Raw genomic sequence first — 20,636 nt, 5'->3', positions numbered from 1 at the left:
ACACAATCTAGAATTGATGGAACTTTTTATTCGACTGAAACAACCATTTGATATATTTACTCTCTCTCTCTCTCTCTCTCTCTCTCTCTCTCTCTCTCTCTCTCTCTCTCTCTCAAAACATATTCTGTAAATTAAAGATTGATGCATACATATGTTACATGCTTTTATATTACATAATATCAGAAAATAAAGAATTATGAATAAAGAATAGCTCTTATTCCAACGGTGTGTTACAAGTGTGTGTGTGGTTTTTGTAAGATTATCTCTCTCTCTCTCTCTCTCTCTCTCTCTCTCTCTCTCTCACACACACACACACACACACACACACACACACAGAAATAGCAAAGAACTCTTAAAAAACCTAACTGCACTAAGTGAAGAAGACTTAGTGTTTAATGTAAAGCACAGTGAAAATTCGGGCTATTTTATTTGGATACCCACTTCCGCCCCTAAATGTACTATAGGATACTGGCCGAATGTGTGTCCTACATGATCGCTCAAAATTATGCAAGTTTTATCGATAATTGAAAAAGAAGAAGGCAGTCGGTCTAAGGTATATTCGTTACATGTTTTGTAGTTGACCTAATATGGTTTGTAAATGGCCAGTAAATTCGCTCTCACCTCATATCACGTATAAGCCATATTTTAAAATCAACTTCAAACCATGTACTAGCTGCAGAACTGTAGCTCTCTGAAAAAATACTTTGACGGAACATATACCTACAGATCCACCCCTGTTCCGTCAAAATATTTTTTCAGAGAGCTAAAGTTCTGCAGCTAACCATGTACCTAATGAGTTGTAGTGATTCAGGTGAGCTTTGTGGCCTATTGACATCTTGTTCATATTTATTTGTTTTTTGAAATCCCTTGAAGTGCCAGGAAAGCCAATATAGAGCCTGATTGATGTGTTTTCCCCGCCATTTTAAAAGGTTAGTATTATACTTCGTCAATATCATATAAAGCTTCGGGCAACAATTCTCTTTCTGAATCGAACAAACGATGACGTCACAGCATTTGATCTGTAATTGGAATTAACGGATACCTTTACCTAATACAATGAGAATGACGATGTCCTTGGTGAACTCGGCACGACCTAGATGTACGAGTTGCTGTCTTCAATACACGTAACCAAGAAATTCAGCCCCACATTGCATTGTTACATAACTCAAAATAATGAAGTTTTTTGTGAAAGAATATCGTTGGGTAGGTAGGTTACATTGAACTGAATTTACTTTACCGTTCACACACTTTTTTTTATCGATTTTAAATCACTGTTCTCTGTCTTTGAAGATAAATGAGGACAATATCCAACAACTGTCTCATTTATCTCAAGGAATAATCAGCTCGAAATATGACTAATGTGCGTTCTCTGTGAAAGTAAGAGTTTGTCAATATTTAAATTTTAATTCTTTCGTATTTTCTCTCACTCGGATATCCCAAAATGCACTTTATCGAGTGGCCGGGGCCAAACTTGTCTATTATGTGGGGATGATTCAATTAAGAATTTTCTCCATTCATTCAAATTGTCAAGGTGAGGAATGATAATATGTTCCTGGGCTGGATTTTGGGGGTATTTGAAAGGAATCTACTTTGTGATTTTGTTTGGGGACAATTATAGATTAAATTAATTTAATTTGTTGCAAACCAAATAAAATGGCTTTTGGGAGAAAACTCTTTCAAAGACTTCTCATTTTATGCCTTGAGTTGAAGCTTCCATCTATAAAACATTTTGTGTCATCCCTTTTCTCTTTGATCTTTTGTTATTTCTACCCGAGACGAGTAATGGTCGCGGTTTGAACAAATCTGTTCCCAGTCCCATATGTGTATCCTAGTTTCTCAAGTACCTGTCATATTATGAAAGTCTACTTTCAACATCTACTTGCAATGAGACTTGCAATTTTGTAGACCTGGTTATTTCTTTGAGAAAACATAAAAATGTCTTATCCGTCTCCTACCTTTTAAAACTTTTCAAAAAAAAAAATTAGTTTCCCAATTCACGAAAAATATTAATCACTTGTAGCGTCCAACAAACGTTGATAATCATGCAAGTCTTCTTGGACAGCGTATCCTGACTCGGGACTTGCAGGACCATTAAAACTATGTTCATCACTCCCAACAAAGGATTCAAAACCTTCCTGCAAATCTTGCATGACATCTCATTTTAATTTATTTATTGTTGTACTTTACGAAATCATTTTTTTTCATCTGTCGAGGAACCCAACGCCGTAATTAATAATTGATCTGACGACAACAGAATTTCCATGTGACAGACGTTAGGATCAACACAATTCCCGTATGCCAGACGGGATGGAATCAAACCGGATTCTCGATCCGGTGTCTATCCCAGTGGTAAATAAGTGTACACAAAAAGTATCATATTAGGTTTGTCGGTGGCTCGGTTTTGATTTATCCGTCAATAATTCGATAAAACAACAAAACCAACCAAATTTTCCATACAGCGGCTATATTCTGTTTAAACATCTCTCGGATCGAGAAGTTTGTAAGATTTCCTTTGATCCTGTGGGTCAATATTAATCTGCTTACACAGGCCTATAGCTTCTTGAATAGTATACACCGTGCAACTTCTTTTATGAGTCAGATTTGTTCAAAAATAAATTACAAGTTACCGCTCAATAGCTCGTGTTTGCAATATTTAACACGATATATGTAATACAGACCCCATTATTAAAATCAATAGTTTCTTCATGTTGATATTTGTAATCGGCGTGTCAACATGGACGATCTTTACCAAACTTTTATGCATTGTTAATAGCCCCACTTTTCATACAAACGATAAAGTTCCGTGGCTTTGGCAGAGTCTGGGGTCCTTCCTCTTTTGTTACATTTTCAGCAGACGACCCTGAGTAAAACGGAGGTGTATCTCTGCAAAGGTAAGGTAGATTTTCATGTATATTAGCATATGTGCATTTACTAAACCCCATTAATCCGTATCTTATAGAATATCAAAGAGGGAAAATAACTAGCATAAGGATGTGGAATGTCGCGGAATGTTAATATTAATACATCGGTTTTTAATCTCACTTGAAGTAGAGTCAATGTGAATACTTACAGTTGCTGGCCAAAGCACAGGTGAGCATGCTGAAGAACGCTGAAGGCCTCGAATAGGAATGTTTTATTACAGCGAAATTAAAGACAATTATTCGTTCACCTTATGATTTTATTAATTTTTGGAAGATTGATTGTTGGTGACATTGCTGCTCACGAGGCTTATCATTGGTGGAGCGATCGAAGCTCCGTGTCTTTGTGTGGGCTTCCGGGAGCCCACCGTCTCGTGTCACTTCGTGATCTTCCAAATAACTCAATATTTAAACTCCCTGATTAAAAGAAAATGCAAAGTAGGGTTACAACATTGTGTCAAACTTGTATTTAAAAAATTTGTCTCATTTTTAATTACAAAATTATTGAAGACTCGTTTGATTTATCAAATAACAAATTTTGTAGAGCTCCCAGATCAGCCATATGAAGCCCTTGTCTAGCGTTGAAACACAATAACATGACAAATTTTTCGAACAAAGGTTTAATTTCTAATCTTTGCAAATTGTATTTGAATAGACCAGTCTGACAGTTCTTTGTTTGGTTGAGGGCAGTCAATGGGGGGAATGTAGTTCAACCAGCAGAACAGAGAGGGATGAAACACAATCACAACTCTTTATACCCCAGCGCCCAATAAATTACCCTGGATCAACCTTTTTGTGTCATCTCTCATTTATATGTAAGATTATGTACCTGGTTACCAGATGATTATGAAGTGGCTAGGAAGGTCAAGACGTATAGTAAACAGATAAATAAAACTATTCAACCGCCCGAAGAATTCCGACCATTGTATCCATGTTTTCCGGACAAACAATCCCTCTTGGGCCATCAAATACTAGTAGTTCCGTCAGTTTGGGGGGAATCCTCACGGACCGAATCCCGCAGAGAAGAGAGATAGAGTATTATAGATAAATTCGTACTGTCTAGTCGTTATCGAGGTATATCATGGAGAATGACAAGCCATCCGACGACTCAAGATCTTATTTCTGAGATGGAAGTATAGTCTGGGATTGATAACCTATTGATTTCATTGTTTAAGATTCATGTGGAATTTAAAACTCTACCCTACCCCTGATTTACGACATGGAATTAAAACCTCAGTTGCAATGAGAATAGCGCACTATTTGTTTTATATTTTACAAGTCTAATGTAACATGGTACACAGGGGGGCTTCAGCAAAATGGTTAGTAATTGACCGCTATTGGCGCCTCGTAGAGATTTGTTTGTACAGAATTAGTCTGCGCTTACCTTAGGGTTTTAAAAAATCTATTACAAAAATTATCGCAGTTTGTTATCTTTTTTTCATAGGATGAAAGAGCGATAGGTTAGATTGAATGATATGTGCTAGATCACGTGATTTGTGATGGAAAGTGTCGCCAAAATTACTTTTATTAATGAAAACTGAAAATCGCTACAAACTGAAACATATACAAGTTCTGTTCAGATCTCTGAAATATTCATTTCGTAGTTGGTGTGGGAAAATAATCAGGAGAGACACATTGCAACTATTATTCAATTATTTCAAACAATTTAAATACATTCATTTATTAACAAAGAGTTTGGAATCTCAAGTATCATCGATTACTTCGTAGATTCGTTGACTGCACAAGCTCATTCTTATAGATGAAAAAATGTAACTATGTTTAAATAGCACATTGAAACGAGAAATAATCTATGATCTTTGTTATGCGAAAGATATAATACCTTTTTAGTATTTGGTCGAAAAGCTCAGAGTGTATGTGATAAAAAGACACCCGCTTCAGTAAGTCTTTGATGCCTTTTTCAGATACTTTTCAAACTGGTGAAGATCGAGAAGCTAGGAATTGTGACACCCCTATGTTGAAAGAAAAGAAATCTCCATAATTTCAACGAAGGCAAGGCTAACTAACATGGTAAGACATATTATAAATACATGCATCTAAATGATTTTGTAAATGAAAGTTTTGAATTGGCTTTCAAACTTAAGAAAACCCCACTGGATTCATAACTGAAAAGATTTGAAGACTTGGTTAAATAAATACAACATATCCTATTCTTATGTATTTGATAAGTAAATCTTTTAAATTCCATAATCCCCAGTATGTATTTTAATTGAATGCATTGTTAATCTGGGATAAGAGCATGAGTAACTCCCAGGTGTTAGAAATGAATGATCATTATTACAATATAGAAATCAGAGACCCAGGAATTGCTGACCAAATAGTTTGACAGGTATTGTCAGGTTGTGGAGTGATTACGATGGACAGAGAACCAGGTCTTACGTGGGTAAATAATCGTTCTAGGCCCCTAACAGATTGAACCAAATGTCGCCTACAGTCTTTCTAACTTGTACCCGGGCTTAACGCGACTCGACTGGAGAGCTCACATGCTTCCAGTTCCTTTTGACATTTTTTACTTATTAAACTCTAGTGACACACAGCGTGAAGGAACTAATCCTCCGTCAACAAGAGGGGAAGCAAGAAGCAATTATTGGCATTAATATCACTGTCGATAAATCTTAATTCACATAAGTAAATTTGTTTAGACCCTACGGTTCAAAGACTCTTACTAGTATTTGTCGTTCGTTGCGGACAGTGTTTCATTTAGTGTGTTGGTATTGATATGGAAATTTTATGATGGAATGAATTATCTAGGTAATGTTACATGGGTCTTTTTGATAGGGAGATCGAGTAAATTTGGCAAAGTTTTCATTGTAAAAAAAAACCTTAATTTTTATGTAAAATTTATGTGTCTTCCTTATTTATTGGAAAATTTTGTAATTTCGTTCTATAAAACCTTGGCACATTTTTTTTGGTCGTTTTATATGATTTACGAGTTTGAAAATAAGTTTTGAAAGGATGTTGAAACCTGCTCCAACAAAGCAGGAGTACTGTGTTCCCGTATTGACTGCAATTCTATCAAAAGTACATCTCAGTTTAGCGTAGGAGAGCAATGAAATAGCCACTACACCAACGCCCTGTATTATATTAGTAAATGGAAATTCTGGAGAGCCCAAGCTCTCCTCGAGATTCTCGAGATCTCTTCTCAAATTCTTACAAAACTTATAAAATTCAATATTAAGATGATATCTGTCTGTGTGAATGCGTAATTCGAATTTGACGACAGGGAAGAGTCATGCGACTTCTCTCTTAAATTGAGCTATTTAATAGGCATTTCACTGTACCTTTCACTCAATGACACTGAACAAATTAAATCCTACAAAGTTGAGAGTAATTTTTTTTTTACTTTTGCATTTTTACATATTAAGCAAACACATAAAAGAAAATTTTATTGACTTAAGGATTGTCACTATGTAATGTCACATATTGAAATATAATTTGTAATTTACTGATGATATCCGCACTATGAGGTCGTAAAAGATCATGATTAATATGTATCATTTTAAAATTATAAAAAGCCCGCATTGTATCATATATTTCTAAAACAGGTAAATGGCTAAGAAGGATCTAGCAATAACGATTTATTTTACATAAACGGAAGATATCATGATAATTAACAGTCTTCCCTTGATCCCAATTACATTCTAGATATAAATGAGGTAAATATAGCGATAGTTACCTCACAGCTTTTCCAAATTACAAAGGTGACCCGGGTAAGAGAGAAAGGGCACCTGTTTTGTCGTGTGACGTGCAAAGAATACATAAGTCGAGTGCGATGTGATTAAGTGATAATTGGCTTTCAGCATAGGCATAAATCTTGGCTTTCGGTTCACGAAAAGTCGCTAACAGATATCCGATTTTTCCAGTATTACCATAAGTAATTACAGACTTTATGTATTACAGAACTTCAAATATATCTGTCCATACATCAGTCAATTCTCGAAAACGATGTGTGTAAGCGTGATTCAAAGGACACGAAGTTGGTGACCCATCTGTGTTTGATGAATATTATACCTAGGACTATATAGACTCGCATAAATATCAATACTTTTGTGTGGACATCAGAAGAACTGTCATTAAACCGCTGGAAATAGACCCGGATCGCGGGTCTCGTTTTGATTTAACGCTTCAAAAGAACGGAAAAGATGTTTTATCTGATTCGATTCAATACCTCTCTGCACACCGTGGACGAATTTTAAGCCTACTCTTGCATTGAATTTCATGGTTTTATACTTTAAATTGACATTGTTTAGATATGTTATGTGGCTTAAAGAGTACACTTTACGACTTCTCTCAATTCACAGGATTTCGAACTGGATCTCCCATTGACATAGAAGACAAGGAAGATATGAATGATTATGAGAGCAACTGACCACTGAACCAGCAATGCACCTCTGGATCAAAGATCTTCACGTTTTTACTTTGTAGACAAAAGCTTTATAGATTCTACACCTGTTTGTAGACCTAATCTTCGTATTTATCAAGTATGACTGCAGAGAAAGGATCGACCTCCAATGCTAATTGATAATGGTGCTGTTATCTGATTTCACTTTGCTGGATATGTGTTTTAAATGAAAGTTGAATTTAACAATAGAATAGGAGATAATTGAGAAATACTATACTGTTTACAGTGAAGGGAGGCTTCCTCTGGAGGCTTTACGGGATTCAATGAATTTTTGATATTTTAAGGATTGTGAAGTTGAAGTCATGGTACAGTAACATGCCGTCTCCGGCGAGGAAATATGGGAATCGTAATTTCTCTCCTGAGCATGGCGACATACATCGTAGAAACATCGCTGCAAGTGAACGATGCTGCGACTGGCAAGGACTTGTGGCGGTCGGTCTTGGTTGCCATCATTATTGTCGCAGGATTCGTAATTACAAACATTATATCCGCCGTGTTGGTTTTCAGAACAATGGATTTCTCCGGGAAATCGTGTGGAAGATTCATCTGTGTTCTCCTCCATTGTGGTCAAATCGGAATTCTGTGGAGATACCTCAAACTTTTTATGCTGTATGATGAACACGACTGGAAAGAATTCGTTCTGCTAAGGACAATACAGACCTTAATTCAAACAATACCCTACATTCTCTTAAAAGGATATACAGTGTTAGCGATGGAGGATTTTTCGGCCACATCAGTGACAGTTATTTGTATTTCTACAATCTCCTCTGGGTTTGTGTTCACAATGTTCAACCTCGGTAACTTACTTTTCGAATCGGACGAGTTTCTTGATCGGAATCATCGTATAAAGAAACCATTTGGAATATTTTCTCTTGTGATGGGAACGATCTTCATGTTAGGGTCCCGTTTTGGTGCTATTGTGGTAATGTCATCTGTATTAACATATTGGACCAGTATTCCCATTGGCCTTCATTTCATAACTTTAACGCTAATACTTTCAATCAAAGCTAAGTGCAATAATCAATGCTCAGTATTTGAAATCATGAAAATCTCCGGCCTTTCTCTTCTCTGCGTGTTTGACGTAATCGTTAACAAATTTAAAGTGTTGCGTTGTACGGAAGTTATGTATTACAGCGCCGTTCTTGTGGAAAATATCATAATGGTTGCAACTTGGATTCTACTCTCCAGCAAAGGATACGTCTTCAAATTATCAAGTGTTGTAGTCCTGTTGTGCACTTTTGTATTTGGTGTAATCCTGAAATCATGTAGCTGTGGCTATATAGAAGAGAACAACGAAGATGATGATTTCTCATCGGCTGATGTGTTCGACTTTGAACAGACTAATCTTAAACTGGGAAATTCAAATAAAAAGCCAACGAAGAGGAAACCTCGGGATATAAACCACCTCTCCAGTAACACGGCGTCCGAAATTCAAATAGAGTCTATATTCACCCCCATATCCGAATCCATGAGACGACAGAAAGAAATCTTAAAGAGCCCGTCTAGTAAATGTTCTGGAAACGGGAGTCTTGTGGTGGCTGAAAGTAATGGAGACTTGAACTCAAGCAACAGCAGAAACACAAATACACTGAATCTGAGTAATCTAACTAGCAAACAAAACAAGAACAAAGACAAAGATTTGGAACAATACAATGAGCGTGCCCGGATGTCATCCTTAGCAATGGAAATAAAATCTCCACAAGTAAAACAAAAACAATTTTTTCAAGACAATGATGTAAAAAATACAAACATTGTTTCCAAATCGCCACAAATAAAAAAATACTCAATGGGAAAAAAACTGGATATACCTTTATTTCCGCAAGAATGCAACGATTTAATAGGCAGCAAAGAGTTTGGTTCTCCCAAACCCAAGCATATTTTGAGCAACTCTGTTGCAGAATACACGATGGGTGATTCATCTTCCGATTCGTCTTATTCGGAATACCTCAGTTACAGCAGTTATTATGTAGATACCACTGATTGGTCCTCTATGTCATGTGATTCCGATGGCGCAGTAACATGGCCCCCATCAACTCCAATAACACTTGTAAATTTACACAGTTTACCAAAGGAAAGGTTAGAGACCTCTGATAGTGTTCATGTGTGGTTAAGTCGCTTAAACGAATGGGAACCTAGTTACGAAACAACCCTTCCTGACTTTGATGCAGGGAGTCCCGATACATCACGTAGTGTGCATAGTATGGAAACAGAACAGCATAAAACTGAAATATTCAGAAGAAGCAGTTCTGTGCATGAGCAAAGACAACATATATACAAAAGAAAAAACAGATATGCACATCATAGTCTAGATGCAGACAATCCACATGATCATTTATATGTAAACCATGTGGATGTCGCTGCAGACCAGGTCAATCTGGAGTTACCTCATACCTCACAGACGAGAAATATCCCACAAAACGAGAAGAAAGCGTTTCTGGTCTGGAACGATGACTCCATCGGTCCACCTGACGTAGTCCAGGAGTCGGTTGTCTGACCGTTTCTGGAAAAAAAATCCATTGTGCCAAATTTCATGATTTGAAGATTTAATAATGAGCATTGATAAACACCAATAAAGGATGATGAAATAGTTTGAAAATACATATATCTGTGCTCCAAAAGTTGGAGTGTTTAAACGCATGTGTTTGAATGAAAGATTTGCACATACACGTATACATGCACCTTACACTTTAAGATATTTGATCTAGGAACAATGCACCGCATACTTTAATCAATATTTGAGAAAAGTCGTTAAACACTTGAGCGATGCACAGGAATACTTTTAACCTGGAGATTTGTTTCTGTCTGTTGAGAAAATGATTTCCTTCTCCAAATGTTTTACATAGCATGAAAGAGTCACTCGATACATTGTATGGTAATCTGATATAGAATAAATCAGTTACTTCCATTTCATGATAGAGCATGAAAATGGACATAGCAATTCTTTGTGTATTTAATTCTTATTTTAATAAGGATGGATTTCTTTGACATAACAGATGATTTGACTTTCAGTATTGACATAATGGTACGAGTGCTTGAACTGAATGTAATCTAGTTGGCAGGGGTCGAAGTCAATATTTAGCCTCCAGTGTGATCTAGAATCCAAGTTGTGTATGCTGAGGACTCCCCACCACTTTGTCAACACACTTAGTGCTTGCATTGTCACGTTCTGACTACGTTAGGCAATCAGTGATCGGTCGCTCTTCTACACTTTCAGAAAGTGTATAGGTGAACAAACTGATTTATAATCTGTATATAGAGGCGGCAGGCACTGTAAAAATCAAAGCTAGAATAAGAAATCAGAGTACTGAAATTCCCATTGTGTTGGAGGTGCTTGGATTGATAACACAAAGTGATAAAATAAGGAAAAAATCTCGTATTGCATCACTATTGTTACCTAGAAGTTATCGAAGGAGAATCTTTTCACTCCGCTGTAGTTCACGGAGCGTAGAGGATACAGCAATGTTGCAAACACAAAAGAGGGCGCAACAAGTGCATTATGTATTCATTACAAGTTGTATTGCTCGCTTTTCTATCCCTTGTTTAACTCAATTACATTTTACAAGTTACATGAGATAGGTATGACTATGCTCCGACAGCAATGAAGGTTGTAACTTAATGAAGCTGTTTTCAATGCAGTGATGCCCCCCCCCCCCCCCCCCCCCATTCAACATACAACCTGCATATAATAATGGGTATTATGATACTGATACCGTATTGTAAAGACAGTGTGTTTTTTAAAAAACAATTTCGCATTGTCTGTCGGTGAAATTGACCGGCTGCAGTGATATGTCCCTGTAAAAGTTAGTATGATTTTGAGGCACGTGACTTGAATTATAATATTTCTCTATATAGGTTGACTAGTAGACCTTTGACATAGATGGATAAAAATGTCCCGGTCTTGTTTTATTACAATGTACACAAACCATACAGATTGTTATCTGCCTGCAGACTTCTCAGTTTTGACATTTAAATTGTGTCTCCCGTCAGGAATACGAGATTTTCGTTTTGTTTAAATTTTTATAGTCTCCTAAATGTAGAAAAACAGCTTTAATATTTGATGACAATTCAGAAAAAAAATTAATGTTTTGTATTATGTATTATTGTAAAATTATTCATATATAATTTCTTAAGATGGGCGTGTGTTTTTGATACCATTGAATTGATAACTTTTATTTGACATATTAGTAATCAATCACGGATTTAAGATAATATCAGTGAGGGTTGCTAAGTATTCGCTTACGTCACTTAAAGTGCAAAAAAAAAAGAAATGAGGTTGTACACAGCAGTTACAGAACGATTGATTGTAATACTAAACTTTGAAATCCAGGTACATCAAATCAAATTTTTACATTTGTGGATGTGATTTAACTTAATGATCTACCTAACCGTACACAACACAAAGAAAATTTAAAGCACAATCAATCTCGATTTCTTCGGTACCCGCTAGTGCAATGAAAGACATGTACTAGCGGTATCGTTTTACAGAAGACGACAAAAGTCCAACAAATACCGGTGTTGTATGGTAGCCTTTCCCCCTAGCCATCCCCCGCTGAAAAAAATGGCTATATAGTAGATCTTCCCCCACAGAAATGTGGATATATACATATAGATGGATTTCCCCCTTTTATAGCCAGATGACCACCTCGAAAACATACTAACAAATCAACAACTTCAAAACGTATGACTTTTCAACACTTTACACGACCATTCCTCACGATAAATTAAAGACTAGACTTTCTGACATCCTAGACAATTGCTTCTTCAACAAAAATTGAAAACGGAAATATTCATATGTAGTGATGAGTCATCCAAAAACTTTGTTAAACACCACTCCGATTCCACGGACAAGTGCTCTGAAGTTGAAATAAAGAATATGCTGCAGTTCCTCATCAACAATATCTTCGTAGTCTTTGGTGATCAGGTCTTCCAACTGTCTGTTGGAATTCCCATGGGCACGAATTGTGCTCCTTTGTTAGTTGACCTGTTTTTATATTCTCATGAAGGAGAATTTATTCAAAATTTATTTAAAAATTTCTACGTGAGAAGTCAAATCTTTTGCTGTGGTCTTTCATTCGACATTTAGATATATGGACGACGTTTTATCTAAAACAAGAATAATTTTCATTAATATTCATATATCGAAGTGTCTCTGTGAACTCGAAATAAAAGACACCATAGAGTCGTGTACTTCTGCCTCATACTTTATTATTTTATTGCAAGTAAATATTAACGACAAACCAACAACTCAACTTTATGACAAACGGAATGATGTCAGCTTCCCATATTTATGTATCAATATTCCACAATCACCTGTATATGGTGTTTATATCTCTCAGCTGATTGGATACGTAAGAGTTTGTTCTGCGTATGGTCAGTTTTTAAATCGAGGCAAGCTACTGACAAACAAATTGATGATGCAGGGGTTTCAACAGTCACGTTTAAAGTAAGCATTTCGCAAATTCAATGGTCGTTATAACGATCTACCATCTTCACAAGTCAAGGGTTATTGATTCGTTACCTCGCACTAACCCTTAACATCAGTCACTATATAAAAGTTGGGCTCGTTCTGATTGGTTCCACAAAAGATTGGGAACCAATGAAAATGTGGTTCTATCTATAACAACGCAAAGCGAGAGATTCAAATAAAAACACATATTGATACCTACAGTTGTGGCTATTTCAATCGTTTAAGCAATTGTCTTAAGCAAAAAGGTTTCCAAACTTGATCTACTATCAATAAACGTAATTAGTGGTGTAAATATTACAATTGCGCGTGTTTATCAATACAGCAGTATGAGATCGCATCATTGTATCCATGTACACCATAACAAGATGCAGTGATTTCACTGGATGTTTTATTTATAGTGGATTGCGTAATGGTCTCATGATCCCAAATTTTATATAGCGACTGATGTCAAGAGTTAGTGTGTGATAACGAATCAACAACCCTTGACTTGTGAAGATAAACGATCTACATGTACATGTAGTTTGCCAAATTGAATACAACCTTTCAATGGGTCAAATGCTGTCTGACGTGTTTCATACCGATTGTTAGACCGTTCTTGGCACACTGATTTTGACTACGGATTACTCCGTTTACCTGATCAAGATATATGGTTCACGGCGGGTGTAATCGGTCGACCCTATTACTCCTTCTAGCTACCTGATCCCACCTCTGGTGTGTCCAGGGATCCGTGTTTGCCCAACTCTCTATTTTGTATTGCTTATAGGAGTTATGAGATTGATCACTGTTCGTTATCTTCACCTTTATAGGAGTTATGAGATTGATTACTGTTCGTTATCTTCACCTTTATAGGAGTTATGAGATTGATTATCTTCACCTTTCATACAGTAGATTTTCCCCCTTTATTTATTCCGGTTACGTTTACGGCGGAACATTTCCATACATATTCCATTCTGAAATAAATTCTTTTCTGGCCACTCATTTCTTTTATATCCTAAATGGAGAGTTAATTTCCGATTTCCTTTGATTGGAATTTTTAAAAAATATTTCTTATTCAACAGATACCATTTCATTCAGTCGAATGCTATGTAAAACAATTATGCGAGTATATTTAGAATGTAAAATAAGAATATTTCGTGCTTGTAAAACAACACCTATTTAGGCAACTCAGAATTTGTTAGTTAAACAAATAAGTATTTATCGTACGAGGAATCAAAATTGTCTCTCATCATTTGATTAAACAATAACTTTTAATACAGATAGTAGAGTAGAACTCAAATTTTACAACTCTGTTGATTGTCTACCCCTCATTCACTAAGGAATCAACTCGCTCTCTCGCTAGACATGATTCTTATCATCGAATTAAGGTAGCTCATTACACCAAAATTTTATTTAATGACTCGTTAAAACACCTCTTATGACGTATGATTTCACCATCGAAAGAGTGATACAAGCTCTCAAGTATTTTATATTAATTTTTTGTGAATTTTCCCGGAATGATAAAATAGGTGTTTTGTTTGCAAATAAGGTACTATTGTGTCCAAATTTTGCTGTGATTTGGTGCATGATATGAATATAGATCTGATAAAACATGCCTAAAAGACTCACATATAAACGTTCTATTTTTTTAGAAAAAAATATTTAAGAAAATTGAAAACGTTATTTGTTGATATTTTTTAAACCTACGGATAAAATCTTTTTAAAAAAACAACAACAAAAAAACCAACAAAAAACAAAAAACAAAAAAAAAAAAAAAAAAACCAACAAAAAACACGTCAGTTAGAAAAGAGATATATCAGAAATTTATTTTTTTTAAAATTGAAACAAAATGACCAAATTTCAGATATAATCACTACATTCAAACGAGAGAGAAAAGTACCGATCCAAATCAAAATTGATAGCGAGCGAAGCTCGCGTCGCGAAGCGACGCGATGAGCTCGCTCCAATGATTACACATATGAGTCATGTGATTTGCTCTTCTTCAGCTGAAAAAAGATGAGTAATATGTATACGGTGTGACCGTTGGACCGAGTGAAGCGTGTAATGGTCATTAAGAGTGTCCCAAGTGGTAATCATAATTCCGTTAAGTACGGTAGATTATGATTCATTTAAAAAAATATATTTTTAATGAAATTTTCCTTGCGCTAAACACCCAGTAACATCTCAATATTAAAGGGGTTTATATGGGGACAACAGTTTTACAGGATCCGCCTATTCATTGAACGCGGGAAATAAAACGTAAGGCGACGCGACGTAAACTGTGCATTGTGACGTCACATTTAGCCTCGACTTTTTTTTCTCTTTTCCAAAGCAAACAATTATAAACAACAATAATACATTCCGTATGCAATTAAAAAAAAGGCCGTTAAAACTAAACAAAATTAACCAATAAATTAAAAACGGTAAAAAAGTAACCGTAATTTTATCGTATATTCTTATTCAATGAAACTCATGAACTCGTTCATCTATTTAGTCGTATTAAGGTTTTATATGTAATTATTTGCTAAAACCTGTTACAATGATAATTATACTATTCACTTTGATCAAACTGAGTGTTTAAATTACGAATTGCACGTCGGAGTCTTCTATTATTGGCATTCAAAATAAAACACGAATAACTGTTGAAGCAGGTAATGAAAAAATAAATGGCGGCGCCCATATGGATCACGAAAATTTCAGTGAACGTATATAGAGATTATCTCTTTTTCTTTTGCTGATTTTGACTTTTTTCTTTTACATACGTGTTACCTTTAGAGCCTTGCTTCGCGGACGGGCCTCTTTCAATAGTGAAATTGTACTTCAAAAGAGGTGTCTTAACGAGCAATTAAATAAAATTTTGGTGTAGTGAGCTACCTTAAGAGAAAGCGGAATTTTTCAATTGAATTTTGGTTTTGAGAGAACACCCCCCCCCCCCCCCCCCCCCCCGTTCTCAGGCCATTGGTGGATTAATAGATGTGAACATGTTATCGATCAATCGGAACTCCTCGAATGTCTCGCGCACTCGACATAGATCTCGGATGTAATACGGTGGCATCCATGAGTGAATTTGATGCATTGCCAATTGGCAATGCATCAAATTCACTCATGGATGCCACCGTATTACATCCGAGATCTATGTCGAGTGCGCGAGACATTCGAGGAGTTCCGATTGTGTTATCGATATAATCGTAACTATTCCAGGCGGGCAACTCTCAGTTGTACTGTCGATATTTGGATTCATACATATTCGTTTACAAAATTTCTCAATAGATGGATTTATTTTCAATCTGACAGATTGGTAACGTCCTCGTGTTTTATTCCCATACGAAGAATATTCTGGAGAAGTTTTGATTTTTAACATGCACTCCTAAAACATTTGTAGATCACCTGAGCTGAAAACTCAAGTGAGCTTTTCTAATCACCTGTTGTCCGTCGTCTGTACGTCTGTAACCTTTCCACATTTTCGACTTCTTCTCCAGAACCACTGAGTCAATTTCAACCATACTTTATACAATGCAAATTTGTTGAAATATAGTGCCATAGGGCCTCTACAAGGTGAGATGATACTTACATAATAAATTTTTAGTTGCTACCTTTCAAATTTTTCTAATCAAAGTGCTGGTATAATGATAGTTTTGCTCAATTTGTTTAATTTGAGGGTTAAAACTATCCACAGTAGATTGATTTCATTTATCTGGACATGGTAAAACGGAGGTCCACAGAATAGACGAACAGGAAAAGAGGTGGACAAACGAGTGCCACAGAATAGACGAACAGAAAAAGAGGTGGGCAAACGAGTGCCACAGAACAGAAGAACAGAAAAAGAGGTGGGCAAACGAGTGCCACAGAACAGAAGAACAGAAAAAGAGGTGGGCAAACGAGTGCCACAGAATAGACGAACAGGAAAAGAGGTGGGCAAACGAGTGCCACAGAACAGAAGAACAGAAAAAGAGGTGGGCAAACGAGTGCCACAGAATAGACGAACAGGAAAAGAGGTGGGCAAACGAGTGCCACAGAACAGAAGAACAGGAAAAGAGGTGGGCAAACGAGTGCCACAGAATAGATGAACAGGAAAAGAGGTGGGCAAACGAGTGCCACAGAACAGAAGAACAGGAAAAGAGGTGGGCAAACGAGTGCCACAGAATAGACGAACAGGAAAAAAGGTGGGCAAACGAGTGCCACAGAATAGACGAACAGGAAAAGAGGTGGACAAACGAGTGCCACAGAATAGACGAACAGGAAAAGAGGTGGACAAACGAGTGCCACAGAATAGACGAACAGGAAAAGAGGTGGGCAAACGAGTGCCACAGAATAGACAAACAGGAAAAGAGGTGGACAAACGAGTGCCACAGAATAGACGAACAGGAAAAGAGGTGGGCAAACGAGTGCCACAGAATAGACGAACAGGAAAAATAGAAGACTAATGCAGGCTAGTGCATATGAAGTGAATATCAAGTGAGACCAAACACAGAACAAACAGAACAATGAAATAGGAAAATAGGAACGTCAAAGGAGACCAAACACAGAACAAACAGAACAATGGAACAGGAAAATAGGAACGTCAAAGGAGACTAAACACAGAACAAACAGAAAACAAAGGAAACCAAACACAGAAGAAACAGAACAATGGAATAGCAAAATAGGAAAACCAAAGGAGACCAAACACAGAAGAAACGGAACAATAGAATAGGAAAATAGGAACGTCAAAGGAGACCAAACACAGAACAAACAGAACAATGGAATAGGAACGTCAAAGGAGACCAAACACAGAACAAACAGAACAATGGAATAGGAAAATGGGAACGTCAAAGGAGACCAAACACAGAACAAACAGAACAATGAAATAGGAAAATAGGAACGCCAAAGGAGACCAAACACAGAACAGTGAAATATGGAAGAACGAAGATGAAAGGAGATCAGGCGAAGAACAGAGTAACTAAAAACAGAAGACGAGAGGGAACCTGACCCAACCTACAAAGAATCATAGAAAATGAAGGTCAACATGTAACAAAAATAAATAGATACAATCAAACGTTCAACAGACCTAACTCTTCTATTTTTTCTGGGTACGTGATTGTTTGTGCCTTAAAGGGATTTTCCAGCAACTTTTGTTTTCACTTTCAATGAGTCTAATGTGTTTAAAAGGTTTCACATAAAATTAAGGTTATACATTATAAAAGAAGCTCAATTTAGAGAGTTTATTTTGGTTTTGTAAACAAATATTGCGGTAAGTTATTGTTTCATAAGTTTTCAAAAGAAATGGATATTGATCTAGTTTAATATATCTATCACCTTTCAAGTATTCTTTAGGTAAATGTGTCATCTAAAAATGAAAATTGTGACTGTGCAAAATTGAGATGCTTTGAAGTACAAAATTAACATAGCACTGGTTTGTTCGTAAACATAAAAAACTCGAGTCTTTGTTTACATAACACAGAGTTGAGGCTAAATTATTTTTTTCATTCTCGCATTCAGAAGATCAAATGTTTAGCTATCAATATGAAAGGTGAAGATAACGAACAGTGATCAATCTCATAATCCATAGGCAATACAAAATAGATAGTTGGGCAAACACAGACTCTTGGATATACCAGAGGTGGGATCAGGTGTCTAGGAGTAGTAAGCATCTCCTGTCGACCGGTCACACCCGCCGTGAGCCCTATGTCTTGATCAGGTAAACGGAGTAATCCGTAGTCAAAATCAGTGTGCCATGCATGGCCTAATAATCGGTATGAAACATGCCAGACAGCACTTGACCCAAAGATAGGTCGTATTGGCAAACTAAATCATTATAACGACCATAGAATTCGCAAAATGCTGACTATAAATGAGACAGTTGAAATATTAGTATGTATGTCAGTAGCATGTCTGGATTTAAAAACTGATCATATTCAGAACAAGTTCTTGCGTATCGAATCAGTTGAGAGATAAAACACCATATGCAGGTGATGATGGAATATTGCTACATAAATATGGGAAGTTGACGACGGAGACGGTGAAACCATCACGTTAGTCACAAAGTTGAGTTGTTAGTTTGCCGTTAATCTTTATTTTCAATAGGATATCTAAGTACGAAGGAAAGGCAAAGACAAGAAACAGCGATCAATCTCACCAAAACCAACCACAAAATCAAGAACAGGACAAACACGGACCCTTGGACACACCAGAGGTGGGACCAGGCGCCCAGGAGGAGCAAGCATTCCCTGTCAACCGATAATACCCTCCGTGATCCATTTATCTTCCCGTGGGGATCCGGGTTAGAATAGGTCCTCAGTACCCCTTGCTTGTGGTAAGAGGCGACTAAATGGGGCGGTCCTTCAGATGAGACCACAAAATCCGAGGCCCCGTGTCACAGCAGGTGTGGCACGATAACGATCCCTCCCTGCTCAAAGGCCTAAATTTTGCAGCCCTTTACCGGCAATGGTGATGTCTCCACATGAGTGAAAGATTCTCAAGTGGGACGGTAAACAATATACATTTAATCAATCGATCGGGTAAACGGAGCAATCCTTAGTCAAAATCAGTGTGTAAAGAACGGCCTACCAATTGGTATGAAACACGTCGGACAGCATTTAACCCATTGTCAGATTGTACTGGTAAATTAGATCGTTATAGCGACCATAGAATTTGCGAAATGCTGACTCCAAACGAGAATGTCGAAATCATCAACTTATTTGTCAGAAGCCTGTCTCGACTTAAAAACTGATCATACGCAGACATGAGCTCTTGTGTATATACCGCATATTGCGTAAATACCATATCTACGTGATAAAGAAATATTGCTACATAAATATGGGGAGTTGGAGAAGTTTGAATCTAATCATAAATCTGATTCATTTTTAATTATGAACAGTGTAATTGTACATATCCGGTTCATGATCTCAGTATCGTGGGATTGATGCATACAAAGATTTGTTCATTGACTAATTCATTAAATATATCTTCAACTTCATTGAATTACGAGTCATAGGATTAAATAGGCATAATCTTCTTTAAATGATCGGCTGATAACATTCCGTGTATTCACGATTAAGCAAGAAATTATGAATAATACTGTTACATGTACATGTAGTTATTTCACCATAACTACACATTTAATACAATTATTTTTTTTATCGATATGCTTACCATAACTACACATTTAATAGAAATGTCTTTTTATCGATATGCTTAGTTGAAAAAAGGGTACATGTACTTATACACGTACCAGCATTTGAGTATTATTAGATTAATTCAAAGGGACATAACTCAATAAAGTAGATCAGCTCTTACCGAATAGGAAATTGGACAGATTACTGAGAGACGCTTAAAAAACAGACAGGCGGGAGGAAACACATCAAATAAAATATCCAGTATTCATCATCATCGATCACATGGATGCATCTTGTACTAAACATTTTTATTGACTGATTCCTTGACCTTTTAAAGTTAAGTGTTCTTAGAATCTAAAATAAAAATATATTAATGATAATACTGAAAATTAGTAAGATTGTAATCGGTTGTAACGCAAGTTATTTATGTATAACTAATACATAACTGCGAAAGGTATAAAATTACGAAACTAATATAAGAATTAAGTTTATTTCTCTAACCTGTATTGCTCTGTTATAGATCAAAAATCTTATAAATCAAAATCGTTCGAGAAAAGAATGATTCAAGACTTAGTTTTTAAATATTTCTTATAGTAAAGTACAGTTTAAGAAATATTTTATTCACTGGTTTTAGGTTTGAAGCTTAGTATAACAAAACGCATCATTACATATGTCCTACACACACCGAATGTAGCCCCCCCCCCCCCCCCTTGATTTTTTTTAATCCTGTCGTTTTCGGGAGAAGACTACAATTCCTTAGGATC

At 36.4% G+C, this 20,636-nt stretch overlaps 1 protein-coding gene and 1 long non-coding RNA gene across 2 annotated transcripts; one reads left to right on the top strand and one right to left on the bottom strand.

The window, feature by feature from the left end:
- Positions 1-8: 8 nt before the first annotated feature.
- LOC125671408 (uncharacterized) lies at positions 9-4,255 on the bottom strand. Its single transcript, XR_007368644.2, has 2 exons — positions 3,071-4,255; positions 9-2,883 (listed from the first exon to the last, which is right to left on the bottom strand). It is a non-coding gene; the product is annotated as an uncharacterized LOC125671408 (long non-coding RNA).
- LOC125671407 (uncharacterized) lies at positions 2,714-10,276 on the top strand. The gene is made up of 3 exons (XM_048907144.2): positions 2,714-2,891; positions 4,841-4,946; positions 7,238-10,276. Exon 3 carries the CDS (start codon positions 7,676-7,678, stop codon positions 9,830-9,832), a length of 2,157 nt encoding a protein of 718 aa, XP_048763101.2. The 5' UTR covers positions 2,714-2,891; positions 4,841-4,946; positions 7,238-7,675; the 3' UTR covers positions 9,833-10,276.
- Positions 10,277-20,636: the final 10,360 nt, after the last annotated feature.

The sequence above is a fragment of the Ostrea edulis genome, chromosome 4 (assembly GCF_947568905.1).
Source record: "Ostrea edulis chromosome 4, xbOstEdul1.1, whole genome shotgun sequence".
Lineage (NCBI taxonomy): Eukaryota > Metazoa > Mollusca > Bivalvia > Ostreida > Ostreidae > Ostrea > Ostrea edulis.
This window is presented reverse-complemented; position numbering and strand designations above follow the sequence as displayed.